General features: G+C 40.8%; 1 protein-coding gene across 1 annotated transcript in view; it reads right to left on the bottom strand.

The window, feature by feature from the left end:
- The window catches only part of LOC135544449 (BMP/retinoic acid-inducible neural-specific protein 1), a 119880-nt gene that overhangs the window by 5708 nt on the left and 103891 nt on the right, over positions 1–10281 (bottom strand). Inside the window, exons 6-7 of the mRNA XM_064972061.1 lie at positions 8710–8946; positions 6344–6566 (exon numbers count right to left, since the gene is read on the bottom strand). Of these exons, the coding sequence (XP_064828133.1) occupies positions 6344–6566; positions 8710–8946 (460 nt within the window). The remainder of the gene's footprint in view (positions 1–6343; positions 6567–8709; positions 8947–10281) is intronic.

Raw genomic sequence — 10281 nt, 5'->3', positions numbered from 1 at the left:
GATAAACACGAATCCGACCATCACCCTGGTGAGACAAAACTGCAACTCATCGGTGAGGGGCACTTTTTGCCAGTCCTGTCTGGTCCAGCGACGGTTGTTGGTGATGTCTGGTGAGTACCTGCCTTACGACAGGCCTACAAGCCCTCAATCCAGCCTCTCTAAATCTATTGCGGGCAGTCGGCGTACTGATGGAGGAATTGTGTGTTCCGGGTGTGATGTTTGGATGTACCGATCCTGTGCAGATGTTGTGACACGTGGTCTACCACTGCGAGGACGATCAGCTGTCCATCCTGTCTCCCTGTAGCGCTGTCTTAGGCGTCTCACAGTACGGACATTGCAATTTATTGCCCTGGCCAAATCTGCAGTCCTCATGCCTCCTTGCAGCATGCCTAAGGCACGTCCACGCAGATGAGCAGGGACCCTGGGCATCTTTCTTTAGGTGTTTTTCAGAGTCAGTAGAAAAGCCCCTTTAGTGTCCAAAGTTTTAACTGTGACCTTAATTGCCTACAGTCTGTAAGCTGTTAGTGTCTTAAGGACCGTTCCACAGGTGCATGTTCACTGATTGTTTATGGTTCATTGAACAATCATGGGAAACAATAAACCCTTGACAATGAAGATTTGTGAAGTTATTTGGTTTTTTACTAATTATCTTTGAAAGGCAGGGTCCTGAAAAGGGGTCCTTTTTTTGATGAGTTTAGGTTGAGGAATATGTAACTGGTACTTTGATGATTATTTAAAAAATATATATAATTAGACAACTTCCCAAAAGTGATTTGATCAAGTTTTACTTTTGAATTAATACTGATTTTGAACAAATTGAGTTGTGAGAAATATATTTTAATCCATTGAACATTTCGTCTTTACTTAGCAATTCTTACGTAAACCTGACTCCATCATTTTTCGAAGACGGGTTAAACTGACACAAAGCGATGCACTTTCAAGGCAATCTTGGATATGTCCTTGGATCAGTCCTACCCTGATAAAAGTTCCTTTATCTCCCGAACTGAAGAGAGGAGTATCAAAAGATACGAGTAAAATAACAAAGACACGGCTGAATGCATGTCCCAGAACACTGACTCTAAGATGCACTTTGAGAAAGTAAAGCTTTTGTTCACGGCCACATATTCACCCCACTATTATCTCTGCAGGACATAAAGACAAAGCCAATGACAATTATGTTGGACTGAAAAATAGGTTCCAGTGCTCATGTTAAGAGCATCTTGAATCTTGAGACGAACCTTGAATATAATATTTCACAGGACAAGAAAAATGGAGGAGATTTATGAAAGGGTGACAATTTACTTGACACCCAGCTGACATGACTTGTCGTAACCTGTTATAATATGGTCATAACACTGTCATGACGCATGTATTTAGACCTGTTCTGACATATATTGTGTTATTTTATGGCTGGTTATGACACCTACATAAGAGTGTCAAACCCCATAAAACCTACCACACAAGGCATAACATTCCATTACACCCTAAGCCTATGTGTCAACAGTATGTTTATGTTATATCATGTTTTTGGAAATTGACCATGTTAAATGATTGTTGTAATTGCGCACACATTGATGTCAGACATGCACCTACCCTAATGTTCTGTTGCTGAGGACTGGGATGAATGCAGGAGCAGATTTCAGGAGCAGGACAAGAAACCCTCTTTTGGACTGGTGACATGTACGTGACAGAACTATCTGGCTTGTATGATGATGATGGTCATAATGCTTCATGACAGTGTCGTCATGAAGCAGTGTATTTTCTACAAGTTATATAAAATATGATGGAAAAAAACATGACTGTAAAAGAATTCATTATAACATCAACAAAGGATTTAGAAAACAAACTTTCAAACGAAAGGAAACTTCTTGGCAGGGCAAAATATAATTTCAATAAATGTGGGTTTTGACACTTATGTAGGTGTAATAACCAGCAATGAAGTAATGAAATATATGTCACAACAGGTGTAAAGCACCATGACTAAACAACAAAAGTTGAATGACAAAATGTATGAACAGGTTTTTAATGCAGTCGGTTTGTCTCCAAAAGTTCAAAGAACACAAAAGAGTCCTCTGTCATTGACACAACACACAAGGTATGAGATCTTTAAAATAGTCCTCCGTTGTTTCTGTGCACTCAGGTACTTATTGGACTTGTGAGAAATATTTGCTGCAAATGACAACACAAAATACATTTGAAAAGTTTTGCAGAGGTTTACGCCACAAAGATTAAACCATTCCTATTGGTTTTATTATCTTTTCATTTACGTACGAGAGGCAGGCATAATCATATTATTCCATATATATTCCCCCTTGAATTTATCTGCAATAACTACAGTTTTATGTGATCTGAAACACCGGAATAAAATATGTTCCATCATATAACTGCTTCCCTCAATATGCAGTTTGAGAGCATCATGCTGGCAGTTTTATTTTTCCTTATTTTTTTTCCCTCCAAAACAAGTGTCTGGGTTGAGTTTGCCACAGGGAATGAGATCGAAACGAGTGGGAATGAATGCTGTTTGTTTTCACGAATCACAGCACAATCTCTGTGTTTGTAATAGGGCATCAGACAGTTCTGGTGCTCAGCGCAGATGACATACATTATCACAAGACCCCTTCTGTTTGGGGGAATGAGGGAAAAAGAAAAAGAGAGAGATAGAATGAGAGAAATACAGAGAGAGATATTTGTTGATACCGATGATTGAATGTGATAATGCACTAATAGAAAAACTATGTTGGATGACAAGAATAGCCTGTGATTTCATTATTGATAGACGTTCTTATGAAAGGGAGTTATGTACCAGACATATCTTGACAACCATAACCCTGTCAACGTCTATGGCAATTACTGCTAAATAATATATAGAGTACAGTCAAATCTGTTAACATGCTAAAGTCTGCCCATGAATAATTACTTTGACACATAAACATGGATGCCGATTACTTTGCTGGGAGTTACTCTATTTTATATCCGTCACCATTAATCACTCTCTGTTTGAGAAGAGCTTCAAGCTATAATCCCCTGGCACGTCTGCTATAGCTCTGCACAGGCACATTCCATATGTTTCCCTGCATAGAGATCTCACATCTGTGATAGGTGAGTGGGTGTAAGACAAGGTGAGGCAGGTGGAGCTAAGCCTCCCTTGCAACACATCGGATGATTTTCTAATGCAAGTTTGTTCAACTCCCAGTTTATCAGCTACAGGCTGATGACAGACGAGGGCAATTAGAGCTAGCCAACAGTGAGGGACAGAGGCCTTTCATATGTAGAGACGGCCACCACACATTGATTACTCATTTAATTACAGTCGTTTTTTTTGTCTGAATACCACATGTATCTTAGAGGTATGCCGCACGCATGCATTCATGAAATGGCAACCAGGCTTGAATAATAATAATAATAATAATAATAATAATAATGATAATACGCACCATACTTTCCTTTCCTTTATTTACCTCAAGCTAAATCCAATGAAAATATGACTTATGCACACAGCTCATGGTTGTATACAGTGGTGGGAAAAGTACTCAATAGAAAATGACTCAAGTAAAAGTGAAATTCACCTGGTAAAATACCACTTGAGCAAAAGTCTAAAAGTATTTGGTTTTAAATATATGTAAGTATCAAAAGTACAAGTTTAAATTGACAAATAGCCAGGGGCACACTCCAACACTCAGACATAATTTACAAACAAAGCATTTGTGTTTAGTGAGTCCTCCAGATCAGAGGCAGTAGCGGCGACCAGGGATGTTCTCTTGATAAGTATATGAATTGGACCATTTTCCTGTCCTGCTAAGCATTCAAAATGTAATGAGTACCTTTGGGTGTCAGGATAAATGTACGGAGTAAAAAGTGCATTCTTTTCTTTTCTTTCCGTGCTTCTACACCTGCATTGCTTGCTGTTTGGGGTTTCGGCTGGGTTTCTGTACAGCACTTTGAGATATCAGCTGATGTATGAAGGGCTTTATAAATACATTTGATTTGATTTGACTTTAGGAATATAGTGAAGTAAAAGATGTAAAAAAATGTAAATAGTAAGGTAAAGTACAGATACGCCAAAAAACGACTTAAGCAGTACTTTAAAGTATTTTTACTTAAGTACTTTACCCCACTGGTTGTATAGTCATCTGGTTATGCATTAAGGCATGACTCTTTCTTGTCCACATGACCAGGAAAAACATAGAACCCAGAGTTTTTCCCAATAAAAACACACATCCATAAAAATCTGCTGGTCCTAGTTATGCAGTACATCCAGTAGCACAGCATGCTTAAAAGAAACCAACGCTGAGGCTCTACTCTACTCTAACTACTTGGAATATTCCACTCATTACACCTGTGAAAACACCATAAATGTTTAAAAGGGTACGGTCCAGCCATGCCTGTAGATTGCCTGTGGATTGTGTAACAGTGATTATCGCTATAATAGCAAATGTGTAATTAGACTACGGGGAGCAGCCTGAGATCAAGCCACCACCATCAAAGTCCACCCTGGGTTTCCCCCTGCAGGTCTTAAGCTAAGTAGCCTTCCACAGTAGGGTCAAACTGTGAAGGAACCCTCTCCAGCCCTAGAGAGACTTGGTTCGTATTGTTCCTGCAGTTGTCAAGTCTCTCCACTGCCAGAATCCAATTGGGACCGAAGGAGGCTTGCTTTCTATAATTATAGGCGTGTGTCCCGTCGGTGGGAAGTAGATCAGTAGTAAGGATTTCTGGGCTGTCACAGGCAGTCTTCTCTCTCTCCAACTCAGCCCTTCAGGGCAAAGGCCATGCCACCAGAGAGGCTAGGGCCTCAGCTCAACTCTGAGCAGCAGGACAACAAGGTCTACTGCTACTAGTACTACTGTACTATATGTAATGGTGGTCGTGTGGATATGTGTGCTTTTTAAATAGAGTAACATTTCACTATATTGCACGTAGATATACATGAAATTCGGAAGGAGATATCACTTTAACCCATCCTAACAGCTGTGGGAGTACATAGCAAACCCACCTGATAATGTATGCTTACATATAAACACTAATTGTTAAACCTGTGCCTTAACTGAGCCCACAGCAAGGAACTCAACATTCGTCATATCAGCCCTGTTTACTGTATGTCTCCAGAGGAAACATTACAAACACTAGTATGTCAGTATGTTTAGTTTACGCTGCATTGGTGGTATCAAAGAGTAACACTGATGTGGGTACTGGTCTGTAAGGAGGATGCCTATTGGCACAGTGCATCTCTCACTGACATGAATGCATGAGCACACACACACACGCGCACGCACACACGCACACGCACACACACACACACAATCAATCACTCACACATAAACACACACACATATATAGAAACAAATAAACAAACACAGTTTCTCTTCACAGTGCCGTCAGGCGTCCTTGATGTGTGCTCTGCCGAGCACGGATTGTGCACTGCACCGCTTTGATAACACTTCTGAACAAACCCTTTGCCAAAGCTTGCATCCTAGCGTGGGTGTGTTCCTTCTACCTTAGTGACAGTTGACAGCTGTGCATTCCTTAACCACATAACTGAATATTTTGAGGATTTTCCCTGTTTTATATTTGTATATTGACATTCCACGCAGATGTAACATCGTTTTTTTCATCTGGTATTTAGTGTGTTATTTTTCTCCATGTTGTCTGGTATATTATGGGGTGGAATGACTCAGACTGGATTAGCATTAACACCGTGCCATTTGTGCAGCAAAGCGTGCTATCTGCAGTCACAGTAGGTGATGGCACATTGTGCACTGACCCGGCCAGAGAGCTCCAGCGGTTAGATTCTTTTTCATCCTGCATTGTGAAATACTAGGTAAGACGAGGGTTCATTGGGCGTTTCCATGATTTCATGGACAGAACTATAAGAGCCAGAAAATTCAAAGTAAAAATGCATTATGTACTGTATCATAATGTTTTTGAAATACAGTACTTCAACAGGCATTACTGAGACGAAATACAGAAAATCCCCTACCTAACAGAGTTTTTTCTTTATAGGCAAGCCAGTTAAGAACAAATTCTTATTTTCAATGACGGCCTAGGAACAGTGGGTTAACTGCCTGTTCAGGTGCAGAACGACAGATTTTGTACCTTGTCAGCTCGGAGATTTGAACTGAACCTTTCGGTTACTAGTCCAATGCTCTAACCACTAGGCTACACTGCCGACCTGTTCTCTCACAGATTAATTTTGTCACCTTGGTTGCAGTTTATCCACCTTTCTAAGTTACCTTCCGTGATACCATGGTCCACAGTGTTGGCACCAACATTCTGCATCATCAAAACAACACATTACAACACAATGCAGCAGGGTTACATAATGCATTTTACTGCTTCTTAGACCCACCTCTCCCTAGGCATCTGGTGGTTGGGGTTGTGGTGGCAGCGGATGCTGAGGCCAAAGAGCTTGCGGGCGGTGCGCTGGATCTTGAGCCTCTGGGTCTCCAGGGAGCTCTGGAGCAGGCGGTAGCGGGCCTGCAGGTCCCAGTCACTGCCCCACAGAAGGTGGACACTGCTGACCGGCAGGAAGTGGGTGGAGGGCAGCCTCTTCAGGAATGACTTAAACTCATCTGGAGGAGGGAGAGGAAAGGAGGGTGATTAAGAGATCTTGCGGGACACAGACAAGGACTGTCTGTTGTCAGAGCAACCTTGGATCAGCCTCCTTCCTGTGCTTTCTGTTCTCAGGTGTTGTTTTCCTGAACAACAAAGCTTGAGTGCATCATGATGCATTACATGCCTTGAATCAAGCAAACAAAACACCATTGGCATTTATGATAATAGCACATCTGATCAAACAAAATACTCCCGTTAAAGGTAGACTGGTTGAATCAACATTGTTTCACATCATTCCAAGCCAACAAGTATATGTGATGACGTTGAATCAACGTTGAATTTCGTCTCTTTTTCACCCAACTTTTATCCTAAATCCAATGACATGGTGACATTTTTTGTTGATTTCACGTTGAATTCACATCAATTGACAACTCAACCAAGTCAAAACTAAACATTGAACTGATGTCTGTGCCCAGTGGGTCGCGCTTCAACACTCTTAGTTGTTGCATAAATGTACTTTCTGCATTTGAGTCAAATCGCTGAGTCTACCTTTAAATAGGAATACACCGTTTTATTATTTTAAAAATGGCTATCCGATACTGTATGCACTTCATCTTGGAAATCTCTTCAGCAGCCAATGACCTTGAGCGACTCAAACTCAGTTTGTGTCCTCTATAATATATAAATATATATGTATGGCTGTCAGGGTTTATTTGTCTCCTTTTATTACTTGTTAATAATATATAAGTATGAGCCCCGTCAGGTGGATACTGAGCGACTCCCTTTGGGAGTATCCCGAACCATCCTCTGTACATTACTATTCTGACTTGATCAGTAGGGGATGAGGCAGGGGATGTGACTGAGTATGTGTGTGAATATTTGTGTGGCCAGACATAACCGCCCGCTATATGGGTCATTCGCTAGGCATGTGGAATATGGTAGCTTGTTGATGGGGTTTCACCAACTGAAACGATGCAGATTGCGTTTTAATTCTAACGGTTTTATAATGACGCCATCCATTTTGACGAATTGGTTGCTGCTTGAGACACATGTTCAACACACAAAGGCTCGCGCATGTACACCCACACAAATGTACACACACGTGTACACACACTAACACACACACACCAAATAGTCACACCCACACACCAAATAGTCACAAATCAATACCATTACCCTTAACACACACACACACACACACACACAAACACATCTTACAAGGTTGCATGTTCTATTTTGCAAACTGTTTAATACAGTGGGTTCATCTCACATTAATGCTGCATCGAAAATCTACAGAAGTTATTGTTTCACCCTTGGGTTCATGCATGGGCCTGTACTGATTGCATGGTGGGTGGCTTCCCTATGTGACTGAGTGACAATGGCTCCTCACACACATTTAGCCTGTGGCATGCTTAGTGAAACCTGGCTGAGGGGGGTAGAGAGAATTGACTGTTACAATTAACTGCTAGTGCCTTCTTCTAAAACAGAAGGCGTTAAAATGGCTGCTGAATTATTCATACCACACTTTATTGCAGATTGGCTCCAAGACCATGCACGCTTTATGTGGTGTATTCTATGGAAGGTGACTAACGTAAAATGACGACACCTGAATAAAAAACAGCTGAATTTAGAGCTGACTGTCAGTGGATATACCATTATATCACTGTTTGCTGTGGATATTGGATGCTGTAAAGACCTGCATCTGGTGTTCTGTTTGAGGACAGATCAGTGGAAGTAGCCCTGGCTTCAGACCGGTCATTAGTGCCTAGCTGAGGTCCATATTCAAATGGTCCTGTAGTCATAATTGGCCTCTACGCAAACCAAAGAGGGATGACAAGAGAGGAGCTAAGTCATGGGATATCCTTATAATTTCGTATCCTTTTTCTTGCTATATTAGTTACTTTAACCTGAATCTAAGGGAAATATATTTTTATTTATTCCTTACTTTAGAAATATAGTTGATGGAAGGGGCTAAAATAGCAATAAATTGCTGTTAAATAACAAATTACTAAATACAATACTCAACAGTAACATAATTTACCACAACCATAGTGTTTGTGGATGAAGACACATGGCTGATCAAAACTATAGTAGACTGTACAGTAATCTAACAAGACTTACAGTAAACTGGAATTTGCTATCGTATCCTTCCCTGCTTACCTGAGTTCTCAAAGTCCTTGTAAGAGGTGGCCCAGGACTCCGCCTGCCCAAGCAGGGTGTTCTCCATGATCTGGATGTCGGTGATAGGACAGTTGCATTGTGGGTACTCGTCAGCACACATGCAGATACACTGGCTGTTCCGGCAGATGTACTCCCCCTCCCCATTACACATGATGTAGCTCAGAGCCGACTGAACAAACTTCTCCTGGAGGTACTCTGGAAAGATGACCTGGAGACCTGGAACACAAAGGGAAATCATTTCTATGACATTGTTTTGAAAGGGGAGGTTGGTATCTTCAAAACACATCTTCACTGACACGTGTCTGCTGGTCAAACATTCAGTTCAAATAAAATTTTATACAGTACCAGTCAAAAGTTTGGATACACCTACTCATTCAATTGTTTTTATTTATTTATTTTTACAATTTCCTACATTGTAGAATAATAGTGAAGACATCAAAACTATGAAATAACACATATGGAATCATGTAGAAGACAAAAAAGTGTTAACCAAAATATGTTATATTTGAGATTCTTCAAAGTAGCCACCCTTTGTCTTGATGAAGGCTTTGCACACTCTTGGCATTCTCTCAAACAGCTTCATGAGGTAGTCACCTGGAATGCATTTAAATTAACATAAAAGTTCATTTGTGGAATTTCTTTCCTTCTCAATACATTTTAAAAAATGTATTTAACCTTTATTTAAGCAGGAAAAGCCCATTGAGACCCAGAGTCTCTTTTTCAAGGCAGACCTGGCCAAGAAGGCAGCAACAATCAATACATTACAGGATTAAAACATACAACAATACAACAACATGATCCAGCCTTAAAAAAGCATTTACACTCCTCTGTAACAGTCTCCCATCAATATTTTTAATTAATTCAGCAGCACTAACATATCAGATGAAACATGGATTGTAGATTATTCCATGCGTCTGGTGCACAAGAAGAGAAGGCAGTCTTGCCTAATATTGTGAATGTCCTGGGGACTTTAAGTAGCAACCACCTAGCAGACCGGGTATGGTACCTGTGGGTGCTGAAGGAAACCAAACTACAGAGGTAAAGAGGCAGTGTACCCAAGAGAGCTTTGTAGAGGAACACGTACAAATGTTTATTTCTGCGCATATAAAGTGACGCCCAACCAACCATTTGGTACAATGTGCAATGGTGGGTGAGTGGCTTGGCATTTGTAATAAAGCGCAAGGATGCATGATAAACAGAGCCCAGTCTCTGTAAGATGGAAGAGGCTGCATGCATATACAACAAGTCACCATAATCAATTACAGGGAGAAAAGTGGCCTGAGCAAGCTTCTTTCTAGCCATAGGACAATCCATTATGTTATGACAAGGTAGAGGTGGTATACAGAAGACAGCCCTATTTGGTAAAATAGGGCAAGTCCATATTATGGCAAGAACAGCTCAAATAAGCAAAGATAAACGACAGTCCATCATTACTATAAAACATGAAGGTCAGTTAAACTTTTCAAGTTTCTTCAAGTGCAGTCGCAAAAACCATCAAGCGCTATAATACAACTGGCTCTCATGAGTACAGCCACGGGAAAGGAAGACCCA

This window comes from Oncorhynchus masou, chromosome 8 (genome assembly GCF_036934945.1).
Source record: "Oncorhynchus masou masou isolate Uvic2021 chromosome 8, UVic_Omas_1.1, whole genome shotgun sequence".
Lineage (NCBI taxonomy): Eukaryota > Metazoa > Chordata > Actinopteri > Salmoniformes > Salmonidae > Oncorhynchus > Oncorhynchus masou.
The sequence above is the reverse complement of the archived record's forward strand: the minus strand, read 5'-3'. Positions and strand labels throughout refer to the sequence as shown.